General features: G+C 45.3%; 1 protein-coding gene across 1 annotated transcript; it reads left to right on the top strand.

Moving 5' to 3' along the window:
* Positions 1–470: 470 nt before the first annotated feature.
* SGPL1 (sphingosine-1-phosphate lyase 1) lies at positions 471–18943 on the top strand. Its single transcript, XM_065746204.1, has 13 exons — positions 471–631; positions 2474–2541; positions 4568–4715; positions 6607–6686; positions 8162–8290; positions 13709–13797; positions 14901–15006; positions 15496–15594; positions 16608–16757; positions 16993–17231; positions 17623–17769; positions 18362–18482; positions 18577–18943. Exons 1-13 carry the CDS (start codon positions 499–501, stop codon positions 18715–18717), a joined length of 1650 nt encoding a protein of 549 aa, XP_065602276.1. The 5' UTR covers positions 471–498; the 3' UTR covers positions 18718–18943.
* The last annotated feature ends 861 nt before the right edge of the window (positions 18944–19804 follow it).

Consider the following 19804-nt stretch of genomic DNA (forward strand, 5'->3'; position numbering starts at 1 on the left):
CAGTAGTGTTTGTCTCTGCCATCCTTGCTTTGTATGGTATATGATAATTAGTTCTTAAGCTTGAAGCGTGGCTGAGTACTCTCATCTTTAAACATCCAGCCTTTGCTACTCCAGTAGCCCTGTTTTGGTGGTACCTGGTAAATGGTGGCAGTTCAGTCTTCACTTGCTCCCTGGCCAGGCAGTTCCTTGGAAAAACAGTAATGTGATTTGACACAACTGCTTCCCCTGGGCTGTGGTATGATCTGCTGACGTTGTCTTGGGACTTGAGGCTTGCACATCTATCAGTGGCTTTTGGTTGGAGATCATTGACACCCGAGTGTTCTGGTCGGGAATTAAGGGAAGTGGGAGGTCCATATGCTGAGAAGCACCTTTCCACTCCACCTACATGGAAGGGACTTCTGTCATCGAAGCCTTTCTGCTGCCCTGGTTGAGCTTTTCTCAGTGTCTGTGTTTCCCTTTGTGCAGGATGCCATCACTCCCTACAAGGAGATCCTCCAGATGTACTGGGACAAAGCGACGAGCTTCATGAATGCCTGCTGTGATGGACTGGAGCCCTGGCAGCTGGTCGGGCTGACCTTTTCCTCCACGCTTCTAACAGTATGGCTGCATGGCTTCCTCTTCCAGTCTGAGAGTAAGCACTTGTCATGGGGTTTGCCTTGTGTGGGAAGGGAAGGGGATGCAGTTGTTCTCATGTAGCAGAGGGAAAAGGGCAAAATGAGAGCAGGCATTTGTTAAAACATGCCTTCTGCTGCCAGTGAGGGTTGACAAAACCTGCTTCCAAATTAAGGATGAGGCCTGTCTAATCGATGGAAGATCCCCATTCCTGCAGAGGGTGCGGCAGGACCAGCCTGGAATGTGCCCATATCTCCTTCCCTTCCTTTGGGCTCCTGAGAGCTTTGTCATTTATTTGCCACAGTGCTCTCCTGCTCAAAAGCTGAGGAATTCGATTCAGATTCTTAGGACCTTATATATATCCATATGCTGTAGCTAAGTGACTGGATAGCACTTGCTCTCAATTGCTTCCCTTCCGGAGGAGGGAAATTAGATGTAATGTTTCATCCTTGGGGTATTGAAGATTTCTGCGTGTGGTGGAGCCTCTTCCTGCTTTGAGTGATTGCTGATGCTCACAGCTCTTCTACAGGACCTCTTGATGAACCTGCAGTCTGCTCTGCCTGTGTCTTGCCCCCAGAGCAGAGCAAGGTGCTCTGCTGATCCCATAGGCCATAGGGTTATGCTATAGTGGCAGCTTTTTAAGAATAGCCAAGTTTTTAACTTGCTGCCTACTTCTGAGCAGCAGGAACACAAAGCTTTAGCTTAGTGTAGGGTCACATTAACTTCTCATCTGACATTTGTTTTAAAAATATGTACTAATGCTTATGAAATCTTACAAAGCTGTCTGAATCTTTCAGGAGTTTAGTTTGTTTTTTTTCCCCTCTCAATGTGGAAGCTATTAATTAAACGGTCTGCACACAGAAATGTGCAATGGATATGTTATTTTCAGAGTGCTAACAAATATTTGCTCTAGAGCGTGCCAAGCTGCAATTGCCATCTTCCTGCAGCTTTTCAAAACAAATCAGAAGCATACACGAAGTGGAGAATAACAGGCCAGTCTAATGCTATGGATAAGGTTATGAAGTCCTAACATTGTTGATTTTTTGTTTGTTTGTTTTGTTTTTATAAAAAGCTGATTTACTATTTCCTGCTGAAAGGAACTGCCATGACTGCCAGTGCTGGATTGAAACATCCAGATGACTCCAAAGGCATTTCTGGTGGCTGTTAACCATCTCTGTCATCTTGCTTGCATTCCTCCCTTTGAAGCTACCCCGGGAGTTTTCCGGTGTTTGTGATCCGTGGCTTTTCCCATTTCAGTCTTCGGGCTGTGGTGGTGCTTTTCCCTCCTGCATCAGATTGCTGATCACCTGGAGAATACTTGTGTTCCAGCTTGGTTTATCCTGCTGGGGCCTGAGAGCCTGTCTCATGTTGCTGAGTGTTTGCATGTTGCAGTGCTGTTCTGGTTTGAAGACAGTGAAAATCATTTCAAGAAGCATTTTTCCTTTTTGCTGGAGAGCTTGCCTTTGGCAAAGCCTCAACTCCTTTCCTTTGTAAAACTCCACGTGTGGGTGTAAATTCCCATTCAGATAAGTGCTGTCCTTTCTTATGTCTGGCTTGAAAAGATTTTAGCCTTCACAGTTGGCGAGACTTTACTCAGCAGCCTTAGCAGCACATTAGGAAAATGAGTCAAATAGTTGTTTCCCATGGGTAACTGCTGTTGGGCAAACCAGTTCCTTCTGTAGCATGGCCCATTTCAGCTTTCTGTTATGATTCTCTCTTGCCATATCCCCTTTGTGGCGGCCTTATTTTAGCCTGGATAAGAAATACAAAGCTTGTATGGTGAGCTGAGGTGGAGGTATGGTGCTATGAGTCTGTTTTTGGTTTCTGAGCTTAAGGTTGACTTCTGACTTTTGTCTTTCAGGTTTAACGTCCCGAACTAAAAAACAGTTCTTCAGGCTGTTGAGAAAAATGCCATTTGTTGGGGCTATAGTAAGTATGTGAACAACTTAATGTTATCCCAGGTCTTCATTTAGCCTGTAAAGCTGTTTTTTGCTCATCTTTGCTGTGACATGTTCTTGTAATCCTATCGATGCAAGGATACAGATCTGGATCTGCCTGACATAATTTCTCCCCAGTCTTTTTGTAATGGCACTGCGCTCGTAGATTGGAGGTACTGCTTACTGTATCACTGAGTCCAGAGGCTGAATATTCCAGTGGTGTTTCTTCTTTGTAAGGTGGCAAGAAAAGCACTTGGTTGATGGAAAGAGGGGACACGAATGGACTTGTGTGTTCTTCTGAAACAGTGCCTTATTCTTGAGCAAGTGTGAGGCAGATGTCTGTTGTGCAATGTGGAAAGATAAATCTTATAATCAGATGGCTGTCCACGATTAGTCTGGAGCTCAGATACCTGTTAGCAATAGCTTTATGGCACAGAGATATCAGAAGTTGCTGTAGTCATGAAGACGAGATGGACTTTAGTGCCTGGAAGATGTTTTTTTATGTAAAAACTTGAAACTACAAATGTCAGCATGTTTTAGCACATAATGACTTAATGATCAAGAAATACCCAGCTTTTTTTTTTTTTTTTTCCTGGTAAATGATGGCGTCACACTTGATGCTTGCCCATTTTTCTTGGTGTTGGTCATATTGAAACAGCTGGGGCAGTGTGACAGTGCCAGCTTTGTTGTAAGTGATTTTGTCGGATGAAAGTAGTAGAGAGCAACATTTTCCTTTTGACCTTGCCATGGATGCAGCTATCAAGGTTCTCCCTCAGCTTTCACAGTGCAGGTTGACAAAGCACTGGAACAGGCTACCCAGAAAGGGTGTGGAGTTTCCTTCTCTGGAGACATTCAAGGCCTATATGGATGCCTACCTGTGCAACCTGGGTTGGGGGGCTGCTTTGGCAGGGGGTTGGACTCGATGATCTCTAGAGGTCCCTTCCAACCCCTACAGTTGTGTGATTCTGTGATAATATCTCCCCTTCTTTTCATGTTGTGCATCGCTTTTACCTTCTGGCTGGTCTGGTGAGCTGTTAGTTGTCCCCTTATTCTGTTTCTTGTGTTCCTATTAGGAAAGGACAACTTCTTGACCCCTTGTATTCTATTTTTCCAAGTTTACCTTCTCAGAGCTTAGTAGCGTTAAGCTCTCCTGTGCCAGGGGACTCATGCTGTGCCCTCTCTGTACGCTCTTCCCACTCTTGTCTAAGCTGATACCTGATAACCTATCAGTTGCTTACAGGAGACCTTGACTTTGAGGCATTCCAATGTCCAAAAGTCTTTAAAGCCGATAATATCCCACCACCTGTTTTGTTCAGGAGAGCGTCTGCTTTGAACTGTTTTCTGGGAAGGAGTCTGGGCCTCCTGGACGTGGGGTGTGTGCAAGAATAAAGAAATCTTGTGACTTGTTTATAAGGGAGATTTCTTTCAAGTTTCAGTTTTCGTGAGCCTCTAAACTGTGTTTGTGTTGGCAGATGAGACAAGGTACAAAATATGATGAATCTGAAGACTTCTGTGAAATATGGAATGTGATTTTTCAAAAGCCTTAGTGGATAACGATGAAATATTTTTGCCCTAAGCTTTGCTGTCTCAATTATTAAAGAAGGGATTCAGAGTTCCCACTGTTCATCAGTAGTCATTAAAGTACAATCTCTCTTTATGTGGTGGTGTTGTCTGTCCTGTTGTGTTAAACACAGTTGAGCATTGCTCTGCAATCACCCATACTAGCTACCGAGTACAGTCTGTGCCATCTAGCATTCCTTTAGGCAATTTCCAGTGTGTTTTAGGGACAAGTGCATGGCACTGAGCGTTCCAGGAGGCTTTTTGGACAAGGACAGCTTGTCTTTGGAGGAAGAGGTTGGTAGGACTCTGCTACGCTTCTTGGTCATAGAGCTGGGACAGATCCTACCTGTTCTGCTTGCTGGTATGAAAGTGGCTGGTGAGTTCAATGTCATGTGCACTGAACTGGAATTTATAATGTGGCCAGTACCTTTGTTGATGGGGTTTTCCTTTCTTTTTAGATTCAAAAGAAGATTGATGAAGCCTTGAATGATGTCACTTCCAGTTTATCCTTCCTGAAAGATGAAAAGGATTATATCAAAGTGCTGCCAGAACAGGGCATGAGCCAGCCTGAAGTACTACAGAAGATGAAAGAGTACAGCTCAAAAGGTATGACTGTGAGTGCTGCAGCAGAGGTGGGTCTTTTTCACAGGCCTGACATTTAACTTACTCTGCTAGATGAGATCTAATGACTCCTGCTCATAACTTCATCTTAGATATTTCCTCACTGATTTCTTCACTTACAAATTTATGTCTATTTTCCTTCTGAAAGTGACTAAAGTCAGTATTTACATCTTCTAATGCTGCATTCAAGTATTTACACTGAAGTTCATTTTCTTCCCTAGGAGTTTAGGGCTAACAACGATGGGAGAGCTGAGAAGTACAGAGGGAATTATTTGAATGCAGTTTTGAATACAGTTCTGAGCAGTTTGTTGCCTTGGTGTTTGTCTTTTACCAGAATTGTGTTTTCTGTGAAGACCCAGGGAATACTGATAAGGAAGAAAATTTCCAAGCAGTTTCTAGGGAATTTCCAAGATGCTCTTAATCAAAATTGTAGTGGTTTGCACCTTCAGAATGCCATTTATGGAAGGCAAGGCCAGTCTGGCTTGAGTCCACACAAGCAGTGTCTACAACTTGAGTTAACTGACTGATGTAAATGTCTCCACCCTATTACTTCTAATGAGCAAATGTGAGTGAGTGACTGGCTGGATGCCTGTCCCTACCCCCCAGTCTGAGAAATACTTAGAATTTTCTGCTAGAACACTGCGTCTGCTCTGAGTACTGGAACAGTTTCTCTATGGAGTATGCTCTAACAACTTCCTTTTTTTCTACTTTTATGTTGTTTGTGCAACTTTCTGCATCTGTTTTCTGTCTGTGTTTTTCTTCATAGTGATTATTCCCTTCCTCTACTGGGCTTTTGTTCCTTTTTTTTTTTTTTCTTTTTCTGTGTCTCCTGCTTCTTATACACATTTGCCATCCCCTTTGAAAGCTACTTGGAAATGAGGGCTTGTATGGGAGCTGTTGAATCACGGCCTGAAACACTGATTGATCACCTGAGGTGAGCACTGAGTCAGCCATGGGAGCACAGGTGAAGGCAGTGCACCTGTGTGACCAGAAGGGGTGGAGTCTGGCTCCACCTCTCCTAGACCCCATTTAAGGGCTGACCAGCACTGGGGGAGGATCTCTTGTTGGAGATCCCTCCCCTGTGGAGTTATTGGTGAGCCTCAACCATCTGGAGAAGGTGAGCCTTTATTTACTGGTTGTCTGTTTACCATCCAGATAAGCCAAGCAAAATGTACCATCCACCTCATTTTCTGTGAATACTATTCTTTTGGGTTATTTACCCTACAGGGCTGGACTGTGACTTGGCTCAGTTTGTGTGCTCTTGTAAAGCTGTTGCCATTGGGTTTTACATAGGAGAATGTGAACTGGTGGAAATGCTTTGGAGGCAGAAAGTAGACTGGTTAAGTGTGTTGAAACACTGTTACATGTGGTGCACTGCTGGTGCTGTTCCATCCCCCTGCTCTGGTTTCTTAATGTATCAGAGACGTTTAACTGAGACATACCACGCTGTAGTTTTGAGCAATACAACCTTGGCCTTTCCATCTTAAGTTTACAGCGGTGGGATGGGTGCTCTTTGGATTTGACTAACTTGAGCAACAAGAGCTCAGCTTTGTGGACAGTGGTTTGGGGAGTCTGAGTGGGGATTAAAGTGGATTGAATGTTAGCGTAACTGCTTGTTGCAGCTAGCTGTTGGTGCTGACATTTTATTTGCTGTTGATCTGTTATTTGCTGTGTCTGTGGTACAGGAGATGCATGAGGCACAGAGTTGCAGCAAGCTACCTCTGTGGCATGAAAATCACAATCATTCCTCATCAGTGAAACCCAAAAGCAGAATGCTCATCTGCAGAACTGTTGTGGGGGATTTCTCTGTACTCTTCTGCGTGCTTTCTGAGGATGGCTGTGCTGGCAACCAGTGTGCTCCCTTCTTCTTTTTCAGGAGATGTTCGTTGGGAGGATGGGAAAGTCTCTGGGACTGTGTACAGCGGTGAAGAGAAACTTACCCGTCTGCTAGTGAAGGTAAAGCACAAGCAGTCTAGCTTGGAATCTTTTGCAGAGGTTTCTAGCAACTTCAGGGTGACGAGAAACCCTCAATGATGTTCCTGTATATTTCAAGATAAGCAGGGAAGATCTGAAGCTAAGATAGCCTGACTCTGAAGACAGAGCCAAGGGTAAACGTGTGCAGGAGGGCATTTGTTCAGCAAAGCGTTTGAGCCTCACAAAGCTGGCCACTTCAAAGACAATGTGGAAAGAACTAGGATCCAATCTGATAAGGTGTTTCCAATTCACTTGCACTCAGCTTCTTACTTCCTTACTCAAAACTAGTACTGACATAAAGTGGCCACAGGTCAGCTTCAGCAAGCCCTGTGATGGATATAACTAATGTAGGCTGAAGCAAAAGCATCCTTGACTCTCCTGCTACTGGGTTGCTGTGGGACTCAGGGCTGCACATCTTGACTAAGCAAAACAGAATCAGTCTTGATTTAAGAAAAAACAAAACCAAACATTTGTAAAACATGTTTGGCATTGCTGCACAGTCCGAATTGTACAACAATGGGGTGCTGGCATGTTTCAGCGGAGTCTTTGTTAGGTCTGTTTACCTAGTCTGAAACTTTTCCCTTTGAGAGGGTTGGAAAAAAAAATAAGCAGCCCTAAGGTTTGTTTTTCAATGTATCTACTTCAAGAGTTGTTTTTGCTGAAGGAAAATCTAGCTTTCTTGCTCCTGGGAACAGCTTTTTTAACAGCTGTAATGAGCTCTGTTGGGTGGTTGCTATTGCTGTTTTCTTCTGGGGGAAAAATAAAGCTTAGAGCTGCCCTGCTAGAGCAGCGTCACCTTGGATTGAGTGCTGTGTGGAAACATTCCCTCTGTCTGTGCTGATTATTCTCTGGCTTATTCTGCTGTATTTCTTTCAACATCCCTGCAGTTGCTTTTTGATGGTGGCTGCAGGAGGTCGGAACTGCCCTGTTCCAGCCTCATCCTGTGAGCTAGCAGTTACAGAACAAGCATGAAATACTGGTTTCCACGGCCACTTTTGTTGCAGTGTGGGTGGTCACTTGTGCTTTTCTGGCTGCTTCGGAATTGACCTTTAATAGTGAACTCAAAAAAACTAGTTCTGCGAAGCGATTTTGGGGAACTGTATTGCTGGCAAAGCTAGTCGTGGGGTGTGTACACACCAGAACTGGATCTAGTACAAAAGAACAACACATATGTGTTATTATTTAAATAGCTAAACCATTAAACCTGCCTTTACAACACACAGTATTGCTGTTATAGAAGCATTCCAGAGACCAGAATGCCCTAGAAAAACAAATGATTTTTTTTTTCCTCCCAGCAATAGCTTCCCAGCTTGTGGTGTGCGCTCACAGCTGGACTTAATACTGCAGATAGTCTGCTTATATACACAGTGTGTGTTGTGGGTTCTTAAATCTGGACCTCTTACTGATAATTTAAGGCTTCACCTGCGGGGCTAATATTCTGACTTTTTTTTTTGAAGGTGTATGAAGAGTTTGCATGGAGTAATCCTCTCCATCCGGATATATTCCCTGGTTTGAGGAAGATGGAAGCAGAAGTAGTGAGGATTGCCTGTAGTCTCTTCCATGGGGGCCCCAGCTCTTGTGGTGCTGTAAGTAACCTGTATCTGTGTCCCATGAGCTCTTGGGTATTTCTGACTTGAAGTGCTATCCATCCACCTGAGACCAAGGTCGTTCTGGTGTGTGCCAGAGCAGCATCACAGTGAGTAGCTCCCTTCAGGTCTCATCTCTGAGCTGGAAGCCTGTGAGCCTGCCAGAATGCTGAGACTGAGGGCAAGGCTCGCTGTCTGATCACCAGCAAATGGTTCCAGTTATCGATGATTGAGCAGGCATGGCACTGTACTGTCACTTGTTCAACTAGCAGGCTGTTTTCCCAAGCTTATGTGATCTTCCAGTATTCCAGAGTGGAAACCAGTTCTAAAGCCTCAGCAGAGTTCGTATCAAGAGTCCAAATATGTGCCCTTAACACTGATTTCTTTGAAAGCTGGTCAAAGAACAAGAGCTGTGAACTTGCACAATGAATTATTGTTGTAAAAAATAAGCCATGGTTTCTTGCACTCCTCCCTCTTGGTTTGCCTTTTTGATAGGAGTTCTGAATTCCTCAGGCCACATTCTTCGTCTTTTTGTGGTTTTTGAGACAGTGAAGTCTTACTTCCTCACACGGTGTTATGTTGCAGCTGACTGCAATCAGACTGCTTAATCACTTGCAGAGAAGTAGTTAAACCTGTGAGAAGCATGCAGATGAGATTTTTCAGAGGCTGGGTGTGATATGACTGCTGTCTGTAAATATGCCAGGGAGGGAGAAGGCCTGCAGAGGATAAAGATCAATGGGGAAAAGGCAGTGTTGACACAGGAGTTTATGGGGTGAGCTGGCACTGAATGGGCTTATCTGTCTGCTGGGAACTTGGTTGTGTTAAGAAGTACTGGAATGGCCATACAGTAGGGGCAGTAAAGACCAAACTCTAGCTGGATTGAAGACGAAACTGGGTTGTGCAGTGACTGGCAGTTTAAGATGTGATTGCCCTTGATAGCAGGAGGTTGCACCCTGTGACCTGACTTGTCTCCTTGGGTTCTGAGTTCTTCAGGCTCTTCCATGTGCTGAGAACATATTCCCTGGGCCACCCTCAGGTTTGGAGAAGCAGTGTGTTTCTTTGCATCTTGAAATAGCTTGACCTCTTCTCCTTGCTGATCTGCAGAACAGGCTGGCCGTGGAGTGGGGAGAGGCTGGTTCTAAAGCTGCTGGAAGTCATCTTTATCAGCAGTGGAGGTGTTAATTGATAGAAATGAAGTGGATAGCTCTGCATTGCTTATTATACGCTTGAAGAACTTTGCTTGTGGTAGTCTGCTTGTTCAGTTTCTGTTATGTAAACTGTACATTATGAAAGTGTCAACCTTGGCCCTGTGAGTATTTCCACTGGGGAGTGGGAGGAGAAGTCAGAGAGGTAAAAACGTGCTCCACAGCTATCACTAAGTGACTGTAGCCCGTGTGAGATCTCTGCTACCAATCTCTGGGGAATCCCACATTTCCCCTCTCTCTTTGCTTTCCCCCTCCCTTCAGAGGGTTGTGGTGCAGAGCTGCAGCTGGGGGCCAAGCAGAAGCAGAGTGAATGAGGAGGAGTGCAGCCTGCCATGAAAGTATGTTCTGGCTGGTTGAACAGCCAAATTTGCAGGGTCAGGGGGAGGGCTGAATAGCTGATTGGGTAGAAATGGAAGATTAATTGTACCCCTGTAATTATCTTGTCCAAAGGAGTCTCTCTGTTGGACTTTCTACCTTCCTGCTTGTCTGCTGGAGCTAACAGCTGTTGGAGAGACATGGGAGCAGATAGGGGATCACCTGCTCTTCAAGCAGTTGTGCTCAAGAGCTTTTTATTTTCTTCTCCCCTGAACAAAGTATTCTGGTATTTCAGAATGATTTCTGGAGGTTTGGACAGCATCAAAGCCTTTTTAAGACTGCTTTTCCAACCTGTCTCTGCAAGGCTGTGCTGCCTCAGTTCCGCTCCAGTACCCGGTGAGGCTATAAAAGAGATGGCTGAGCCAGGCAGGGCATAGTGCTGTGAGTTATCTTTATCTTTGAGTTGATCAGTTCAGGAGGTGCTGTGCTGCTAGCTCTTTCTAGGGAGGCTTCTGGTTTGCTTGATTCAGCTTTTGCAGTGCTGTAAACTAAAAATAAATGCTTCCCCCCCCATGGATTGAGAAGCAGCATATGTTGCCAGATCCCTGTCTGCTGGATTTACTGACCTGATGGAGGATCCTCGGGCTACTTGTCCAGGTCTGCCTATTGGTTTGTGAAGGCAGAGAGCTCGCTGGTACTTCTTGAAGAGCTTGCTATTTTGGGGGGAAAAAATAGAACAAGGTTTTTGCTTACAAGTGAGGCAAATTCACTTCCTTTTTGTGCTCTAATTTCCATGACACATCACGTGTTTGGGGGTTAGTACTCTGGAGCTGAGTGTGGGAAAAGTAGCACACTGACACGTTGGTGCTCCTCCCAGGGCTCTCTGCAGCCTGGGCATCTCTGCATGGTCCTGCTGTGCAGTGTGTGCTTGCCTTCCTGAGGGCATCTCTGGAGAACAGTCTCCTTCCTCCTGGATGATATTTGGTGTGTTATGTAGATGTCAAAATGAAACATGTTTCAGGTTTCTGAATGTTGTATTAGGTGGGCAGCTTGCATTATTTACAGGAGATGCCTTTATGTGAGCTGTGGGGGCTGTAAGTCTCTGTAGTTCAAATGTGACCATAAAAATGCTTGCAGTTCCTATGTGGGAGCTGTGCAAGCCTGTATTTTGCCTTAAGCTGCAGCAAGAGATGGCCCAGGTTTTCAAGTAGTGTTTAAAGGCAATTGGTTTTTAGGAGTGAGTAGATGCTTCCTATTTATCACTATTACTTTCATTCTTTCTTTTAATCTCATTAATCTCATCATGCAAGAGACAGGATTTGGTGATTTTTGTCTCCTAGGATATTCTAATCATGTTCTTGCAATGATTGGGAAAGGCTAATTGAGCTCAGTACATATAGGAGGAATGGGGGAGGGGGGAAGGGAGGAGTGTTTTCTTGTCTGATGTGTTCCTGCTCACAAGGTGCTTTGTTTTGCAGTGCTGGTTCTGAGGATTTCCCCTCTGATGTGGGGAAATCACTTTTTTTGTGCAGGCCTGTGTAGGTTTTTTTTTCTTTTCAATATCTTTTTGTACTTGGAAAAGGGGCGGCTTTGAATGAAGTGTAGGTGAAGTTGCATGTGGGCTATGTGTGTGTCTATTTGATGTCAGTCTCCCCGTGAATTCTTTGCACTTTGCAGCTGAGTGCAGGACAGGAGTCAGAATCAGAAGATGCAGTCCTAAGCCTCCTGGCAGAAGCTGTTTTGTCTCTTCCTCCCAAATCTGGGGGCTCCCACGCTGTTGTCACAGAGCTGCCTGCTCATTTGGCATAGGAGTTGAGCAGTGAGATGTAAGTGCTGTGTCTTGGGGGGGCTTAGACTCTGCCTTGTCCTGCAGGGCTGTCAGGTGTTATCTGCTGTGACAAGCAAGTCACCTTGAGAGAGATTATGGGTGGAATTTACAAGCAGTGGGCTTACAGGGGCTTTACTTGAGCTTGCTGCTGTGTGATGGCCATATAGGTTGTGGAGTACTTCGTCTCTAAGGCTGCATGAGAAATAAGCAGTGGCTCTTTATTTTATTCAGCACATAGCTCACCTCAGAGGAACTTCACTCAGCTTTGTCTCCAGGTCTGAATGAACATGGAGACTGTGAGCTAAGCCAGGTGGCTCTTCTGTGTCAGGCAGCCTTACAGTGGCATGGCAGGTCTGCTTTGGGGACTGTACCTTCTTGCTGTTTGAATGCGGAGGTCCCAGAGTGCTGGGAGTGAGCAGCAGGAGGGACATACCAAGTTTAAAGAGCAGGAGGTTTTTTTTTTCCCCTGTGGGACATTGACCTCCCCATGCAGGTGGTGAACTAGGCGTGACATATGAGCCGTTGGTGGAGAGACTGAAACAGGAATAAGGCTGTTGTTGCAGCATCTGCTTCTTAGGGAGGATAGAGGTAGGATTGCTTGCTCAACGAGGAGCACACGTGGTCGTATGCTGTATCTGCTATTCAGCAGTGTGAATCCCAACGTCCCCAAGTCGTGCCCAGCACTGTTTTCACAATCCTTGCAAAACTGTAAGTGGTGTTGCAAGCGATATTGCAAATAGACAGTTATTCTGATCCTCTTCTCCCACCCCACAGTAGGGAGTCCACATTATGTCAGCTGCTCTTTTCCAAAGATGATAGCTTACAACTTACAGATCTTTTCATAACGAGCATTGAGAAGTGTGTGACGCAGGCTATAAAATGCTTGGGACATTGTGTTTCTCCTGCCATCTATTTGCTTCACAACAAATGCAGTGATTTCTTTACCCAGCATGAAGCTCTGTTGGGGTTTTTCGAAGACAGCTGTTGCTTTACAAACTGGGAAAGGAAAAAAAAAAAGCAGAAATGTCACTGTCTCACCGCTGCTAGCTTGCATCCTGTTAAGAGCTGTGGCAGGCTGCTTCTTGAGCCTGTGAGTTTTGTTCCTTTTCCATGTGCTGAACGTTGAGTCATTGTCACAGTCACACTTCTTTCTGGTCTTTCGGGTCTTTGCAGCAGTGTCAGCAGGGGAAGACCAGCAGAAAACCCAGACTGGCAGATGTCACAAGGCGTGCAAAAGTGATTGCATCCTTTTTATGTTTATTTGGGGTGTGATATTTAAAGGGGAAGTGTCAGTGCCCAGCAGATCTGGGAATCTCAAAGCAGACCTCCATACGTGCTGTCACGCTGTCCTTTCTTTCACCCAACCCTGTATGCCTTTCCCAGGTACCAGGCCTCCCCAAGTTATGTCTCCCCCAGCACGGCAGTGGCAGATTGAAATTGGGCTTTGAAAGGTTTGTGCTCACACAGAAATCCCTTCTGAAGTCCTTGAGGGCTTACAAGCTGCAGCCTTGTAAGGACCGGACCTTGGCTGGCTTCTGTAGAGAGGGCTCAGCACTCTGCACTGCTTTCAGATCTGGGAAGGTTTCCTGACTCAGGAGCAGTGCCAAGGCCAAGCTGGCTCCAGGCCTCAGCATGGCAGTGCTCCAGACCTAATAAACCCTGTAGTACTTAGGTTGGCTTAATGCAGAGTCAACTTTGTGTGGCGTCATTAATCTGCAAGCCAGATAAACAATGCCCAGGTCATCAAGGGCTAAGTGTGTGTAGTTTAGTGAGTGGTCATCTCTGGCAACCAGCAACTGTGCAGTGTGATCCCCTCTCATAAGGCTTCTGTGGTTTTATTTTATAGAACTCTAAGTTGAGAAGTCAACAAATGTGCACTTTCAACTTGGGTGTCAGAAAACAACCTTGAGCTGCTCAGTGTCCTTGAAAGCCTCAGCTGTCCTATGCGTCTTCTGCCTCTGAGCATCTGTGGGCAGAAATGCTGTGGCAGCATCCTGTTTTCCATTTCCCTCTGCTGCAACGTCCACGTGAGTGGCCTTTCTCCTTATTTGTTTCTTTTCCTCACCACAGATGACGTCCGGGGGAACAGAGAGTATTCTGATGGCTTGCAAGGCGTACCGAGACCTGGCTTATGAGAGAGGCATCAAACATCCAGAAATGTGAGCAATCTGTGGTGTCTGGGAATTTCCTTTGTGGGCTTGCAATTTGTTGTCCTTGGGAGCTGAGGTGGCTGCTGGATCTCAGCGTTCCTTCATTTCATAGCCTACTGCCACCTCCTCCATCTCTTTCTGAAGGCCCTGAGTGCAGGAAGGAAACCTGGGCTGAAGGGAAGTGCAGAAGCCCAGATCCTTGGAGCAACCTGGAATCCCAGGTGTGAATGTTGGCTGCAGAGCTGTTGTAGCTACACCGTGCAGAGTGTTTTTTACAGTACCTGCATGCAGCCATAGCCAGAGCCTGCTCGTAGCCACTCTGAGCTCCTCTTGAGCTGAGATTGCAAGGCCCTTTGAAGTATTTAAGGGTTTTGATTTATTCAGATCAAAGAGGGTTTAGCCTGAAAACTCTGGGATTGATTGGAGCTGAAATGAGGAACTGTGCTAATCATTAGATTGCTAATAGAGGATTTGCTCTCTAATGTGCTTTTTTTTTTCCCTAGACAGTGCATCAAAAATGTTTCTCTGGTTAATTGCTTAAGAGGGGAAAACATAAAGAGAGATAAAACGATGGTGTTCATCTTCTGCTGAATTCCTGTGGCTCTTTTCTTCCTTCTCTAATGGTTTTGTATGCTATTAGAGGCCCCAGTGAAGATGTGATGCCTGAGGAAAGAAGGTTAACTGAGGCGGTTCAGGCAGCACCACTGGAGATGGCACACATCAAATGTTATGTTATTTCAGTGTACTTCTGTTGCAATGGCAGCTGCACTGTCGTCTGCCCCTCCTGGGGGGGGTGGGGGGCTTGGAGATGGTAAAATACTGTTTGATATGACAAGAAGTTAACTTTCTCAGGAGCTCCTGATTCACAGGAGACCATGCAGTGGAGCAGGATGCCTTTATTAGGCTTTCTTTGGATTGTTTCAGCCAGAACAGAGCGTGGTCTTTTTTTTGTGCCTGTTGAAACATATGCTTGGCCTGTTTTTTGACTTGTCCCCTAAGGGAAGAAATACTGAAATACCTGCAGGCTAAATTCTTTTTCTCTTTCCTCTCCTGTTCGTGCTAAGGCTTAACGCGCTGCCTGGGTTGAAGTTTGTGATATGTTACTTTTCTAGGTTGGTCCCAGTGAGCGCTCATGCAGCGTTTGACAAGGCAGCCCACTACTTTGGAATGAAGTTGATTCACATCCCATTGACCAAGGCTATGGAAGTGGATGTTCAGGTATCACTTTAGGCAGCGTGGAGCTCCTTTCTATGGGGAAATTAGCGCTGTGTAGGAATCGACAAAGAATCTACTGGCCCAGCTTGCAAGTCAATGGATATAGAGAGATGAGCTGTGCTTCCTGGATATAAGGAAGGACAGTGGGAATCAATGTGTCATTGCATACAAGATTTAGTTTGAAATAAGTGGATGTAAGCCATCCTTTTGTCCTCTGCCATTCATTAAGAATGAAATAATTAATGTATTTTGGAAATAGCCACAGGTTTCAGATGAGGATGAACAAACCAATCTGTTCTATTGTTTCGAAGTGGATAAGTGAAATGACTCAGCTGCTGTCTTCCCATGCTTATAGCTCATCACTTTGCTTTCTATGGGCTTTCTGTGTTAGATTGTAAGACCAGACGCTGCATGTTTTATTTTTTTTCTTTTTTTGGCAGAGTTACACTGGGTTAAATGGAATGTGAGCATCTTCTCTCTTTAAATCTTCAGGCAATGAGGAGAGCTATTTCAAAGGACACAGCCATGTTGGTCTGTTCTGCTCCCCAGTTCCCGCATGGAATTGTGGACCCCATCGAAGAGGTGGCAGAGGTAGGATGCTCTTGGGGCTTCTAGATGCTCTAACAGTAATGCTTTTGCATGGTTCTGTGCAAGAAGAGTGAGCAGAGAGGGTAGGGGTTTCTGCATCCCAACTCATGAGAGGAGCGGATTGGTTGGAAGGTGCTACTGCCATTAAATCAACTGTTAAGCAGCAGCATCGTGTATAGGACGTGATCTGGAAAGGAGGAATGCAGGTTTGCACTTAGTAACTTCTGTGGGAGGTTGGGCTTTAAATACCAGATGTTACCTCTGGGCATTGTCATGTAACTCTTTGTGTGGTGCTGGATTCAGACTTAAGCTGCTGCATGCAGTGTGATGTGGCAAGGCAAAGTGGCAAGCACGTGCTTTGTCTCTGAACTCCCAAGCCTGTGCTGTAAACTCCTGCTGTAACTGAAGGCAAGTATTGTATCTGTGACTTAAAGCTTTGCTGCTCCCTCTGTGGGAGGGTTTGTCAGAAGGGTTTGTCCTTTGATATCTGAGAGGAAATAACAGCAAAATGGTCCACTTGTAAGAAGGCTTTGATTTAGGGCTACTGATTGTAGCAAGCGTGGTGCAGAAGTCAGAGGAAGGTGTTGTGAGGAGAAATCAAGGGGCTGGGATTTTGGTTCAAACACGTCTCTTGGTTTTCCTTTCTTTGTTCCAGTTATGTATGCTGTATGTAACCAGACAGGGCTTCTGACTTTTTTTGTTTGGAGCATGTCCTTACGCTTTCTTGTGGATACCGCTTTCAGACCAAATTGTCTCATCTCTTTGTCAAACACAGCAAGCTGCCCAAAAACAAAGACTTTATCCTGCTGGTGCTCTCTAAACATGCAGAAGAGAATGGAGAAGGCATCCTGGAAGTAGCCATTCCTTCTCAGTCTCTATCCTCAACAAGGTTGAGGTTCAGGATGCTTTCAAATGTGAAACGCAGAGAATCTTTGGTGGTTGGAGTCTGAGTACCCCAACTACCTCATGTTCTTTCCTGATTTCTTTCCTCACCTGTGTCTCTTGTTTGCATGCAGCTTGCAGTGAAGTACAAAATCCCCTTCCACGTGGATGCCTGCCTGGGTGGCTTTCTCATTGTTTTCATGGAGAAGGCCGGGTTCCCTCTGAAACGTTTGTTTGACTTCCGTGTGAAAGGTGTGACCAGCATTTCTGCTGATACACACAAGGTAAAAATGGGAGAGAGAGTCCTTCCAGTGCTTTCATTAGGGGGAGGGGAAGTGATTTCTGATGCCATCCTTGGCACCAGGCATTTCTTTTCTGCCGTGTGGAGGAGTGCTGAAGGGCAGAGGCGAGGGTTCAGCTGCTCTGTGGGCAAGTGGGATCGTGGTAACCGTGTGCAGTAGGTGCTTGACGGCGCTGCTGTGTCCTGCTGCTTTCTAATACCTTGTTACCCCCTTGCAGTATGGCTACGCTCCCAAGGGTTCCTCTGTGGTGCTGTACAGCGACAAGAAGTACAGGAGCTACCAGTACTTCGTGGCACCCGACTGGCAAGGGGGCATTTATGCCTCCCCCTCCATAGCGGGCTCCAGGGCCGGCGGAATCATAGCCGCATGCTGGGCAACTCTGATGCACATGGGGGAATCGGGCTACGTTGAGGCCACGAAAAGGATCATAAAAACTGCTCGCTTCCTTGAATCGGAGTACGTGTGTGCCTTAGCTTTTTGGTTTTTTTTTCTGGTGTTTTGTTTTCCTAGAGAAGCTATTGCATGCTACCCACTGGATAGTTATGGGAGAAGATACTTGTTTATGCCCTGATTACCTGCCCAGTGCCAGATTGTTGAGGTGCCTGGAGTGGAGGGGTGCTGGCATCTTTATTTAGCTGATTTTGCTCCCAGAGTTTCTTCTGACTCTTTGCTTCAAGAGTGTCTTCTGCTTTCTCCTCTTTCCTTCGGTAGGCATGCACTCTGTCTGTTCCCCTCTCTGTTCCCCTCTCTCCCCTTGAGGCCCCAGATAGATAGACAGAATGTCTGGCCCCTTCCTGCCATTTCCTCGTGACCCTGCTTAGTCATTTCTTTTTAATGTTCTTTCAAGGTTGAGAAAAATTGACGGCATCTTCATTTTGGGGAAACCTGAGGTGTCTGTGCTCTCCATTGGTTCAGACACATTTGACATTTATCGGTTATCTAATTTGTTAGCTGCAAAAGGATGGAACTTGAACATCTTGCAGTTCCCACCAAGGTGAGTTTGTGGTCATGTTGTTGAAGACAGAGGAGCAATGTGCATAGCCAGGGTGTGCAAGATCTTTAGGCCACCTTAATCTGCTGAGTGGTGTTGTCTGTTATCTGATGAATTGTATGTAGACCTCTTCTCTGTGGAGAAGCAATTATGTCTGTAATTGCTCATATATAGCAGTGATAGTAATATTAATGAGCCTGGCAGAGGGCATATCTGAAGCTCCCTTTCTATTTTATCTCTGCTTAGTACACGCAGAAAAATGTAAATTGCTGGGGCTTTATCTCGTGTTTGCTAGTGAGGACGTGTAGATTTATTGAGTTTTTGAAATAACTTATTTCTGCCCTCTGGAGAGGAAGGTGATTGAGAGAGTGGTGAAGGGCTGGTCGTTTTCAGTGATCTTTCCAGCCTGATGTTGAACAAATGTTTGTCAAAGGGGTTACCTGTATTAATCTTAGCCCTTCATACCACTGAAATGTTAATTTAAGGAGGTAGGCAGTTGTCACTGGCTAGGGAAGGACTAAATTGCTGTCAGTTGCTGTGGAAATGTGGAGTTGATGTCCACAAAGTGGCTAATCTCTCTTCCCTGCCTGCCCAGCATTCATCTTTGCATCACGCAGTTGCACACGAAACCTGGTGTGGCTGAGCAGTTCCTGACAGATGTCAAAGACAGTGTTGAGGACATAATGAAGAATCTCAGTGCCAAGACCACAGGCATGGTAAGGATCCAGAACCTGATAAGCGTGTGTGCAGAGTGAACGTGTTTCTTGAATGACATTAATGATCCCATGTAATGACCTCTTCTATGCTTAGGGAGCCATCTATGGAATGGCCCAGTCCATCCCAGACAGGAGCTTGGTAGCAGAGATTTCTCTGGCATACTTGGACGGCCTGTACAGCACGGATGTTCCTGGCAGTGAAAAGCACATGAATGGCTCTCCCGGCCACCACTGACTGTAGCACAACCATCGGTGCCTTGCCAGCTAGCACTGTCGTGGTTCTAAAGGTTTCCTAAGGAAGGAGATTGCAGTAAGCCTTTGTTCTTACAGTTGCAGGTCTGATGGCGGCTTGATGTCAAACTTTGTTCCCCATCTTCGTCTGCTCTAAAATCTGTTTTTTTCACACCCAGCTTTATTCTTAGGGCTTTTCTTCTCCCCCTGTGTATTTTCATTGTGATTACTGATGATGAACTGAATGTCCATTCCGCATCTCCAGACTCCTCAGGTATTCTATATGTCACTTCATTCCTTGCTGTTTCCTCTCCTCAGACCACGTATTCAGCTGGTGTCCAGCCAAGAATTAGATTTGAGTTCTCACGTTATGTTCCAAAGCATCACTCTTCCCAGGAGTTGAAGGTAGCAAATAAATAGAAAATTTGGTTTTCTTTTGAGTATTCCTCCCAGCTACTGCTTTTAACAAATCATACTGAAAGCCTTATAAATCTGTGTAATGCAAAGGGGAAAGATGGTCACCTAACTCTTTTAAATCCCCTCTGCAGACCTGACTGCAATCAATATCTGTTGAGGGATGGGGGAGGGTGAGGACAACACACAATCCTTTTCTGGAATTTCTCTGTTTGAATAACAGCAAAAATGGAAACCCAGAGGGTGGTACACAGAGAGGAACTGAACGGTATTGAAAACCTTAGGTACGTAGTTTCTGTTTTGCTTCCCTGCCTCTTCTAGAAAGACATGCATTTACCACCTAGAGTGCTGCTGCACCTTGCACAGTTCTAAAGGGATGTGCAAAACAGTTATTTCGCTGTTGAAACTTGAAGGTTTTGCACTATCTCACAATGCTGTAGTTGAGTCAGTCAAGCCCCTGGCATTGATGATGACCAGGGACTTAATGTGCAAATGTATGGCACCAAAGCTGACTTTTTTTTTTAAAAACCATAATATAATAATAAACCATAATAATAAAACCATAACCTTTAGTATAACAGGTGACTTTTGTAATAGGAGTAAGTAATTTCTCTGCTCTTTGCACTGATTCTTTTAAGGCACATTCTCAAAAGGGCATTCACCATTGTGCCTTGAAG

This window comes from Cyrtonyx montezumae, unplaced genomic scaffold (genome assembly GCF_038088225.1).
Source record: "Cyrtonyx montezumae isolate F1298 unplaced genomic scaffold, pur_monq_1.0 scaffold_4, whole genome shotgun sequence".
Lineage (NCBI taxonomy): Eukaryota > Metazoa > Chordata > Aves > Galliformes > Odontophoridae > Cyrtonyx > Cyrtonyx montezumae.

Excerpts from the sequence above, each read along its gene's own strand:
- SGPL1 (XM_065746204.1), top strand. The coding sequence starts at position 499 with ATGTACTGGGACAAAGCGACGAGCTTCATGAATGCCTGCTGTGATGGA. Across the intron at positions 6,687-8,161 it reads TTACCCGTCTGCTAGTGAAG|GTGTATGAAGAGTTTGCATG; the intron begins GTAAAGCACAAG and ends TTTTTTTTGAAG. Across the intron at positions 17,770-18,361 it reads ATCTTGCAGTTCCCACCAAG|CATTCATCTTTGCATCACGC; the intron begins GTGAGTTTGTGG and ends CTGCCTGCCCAG.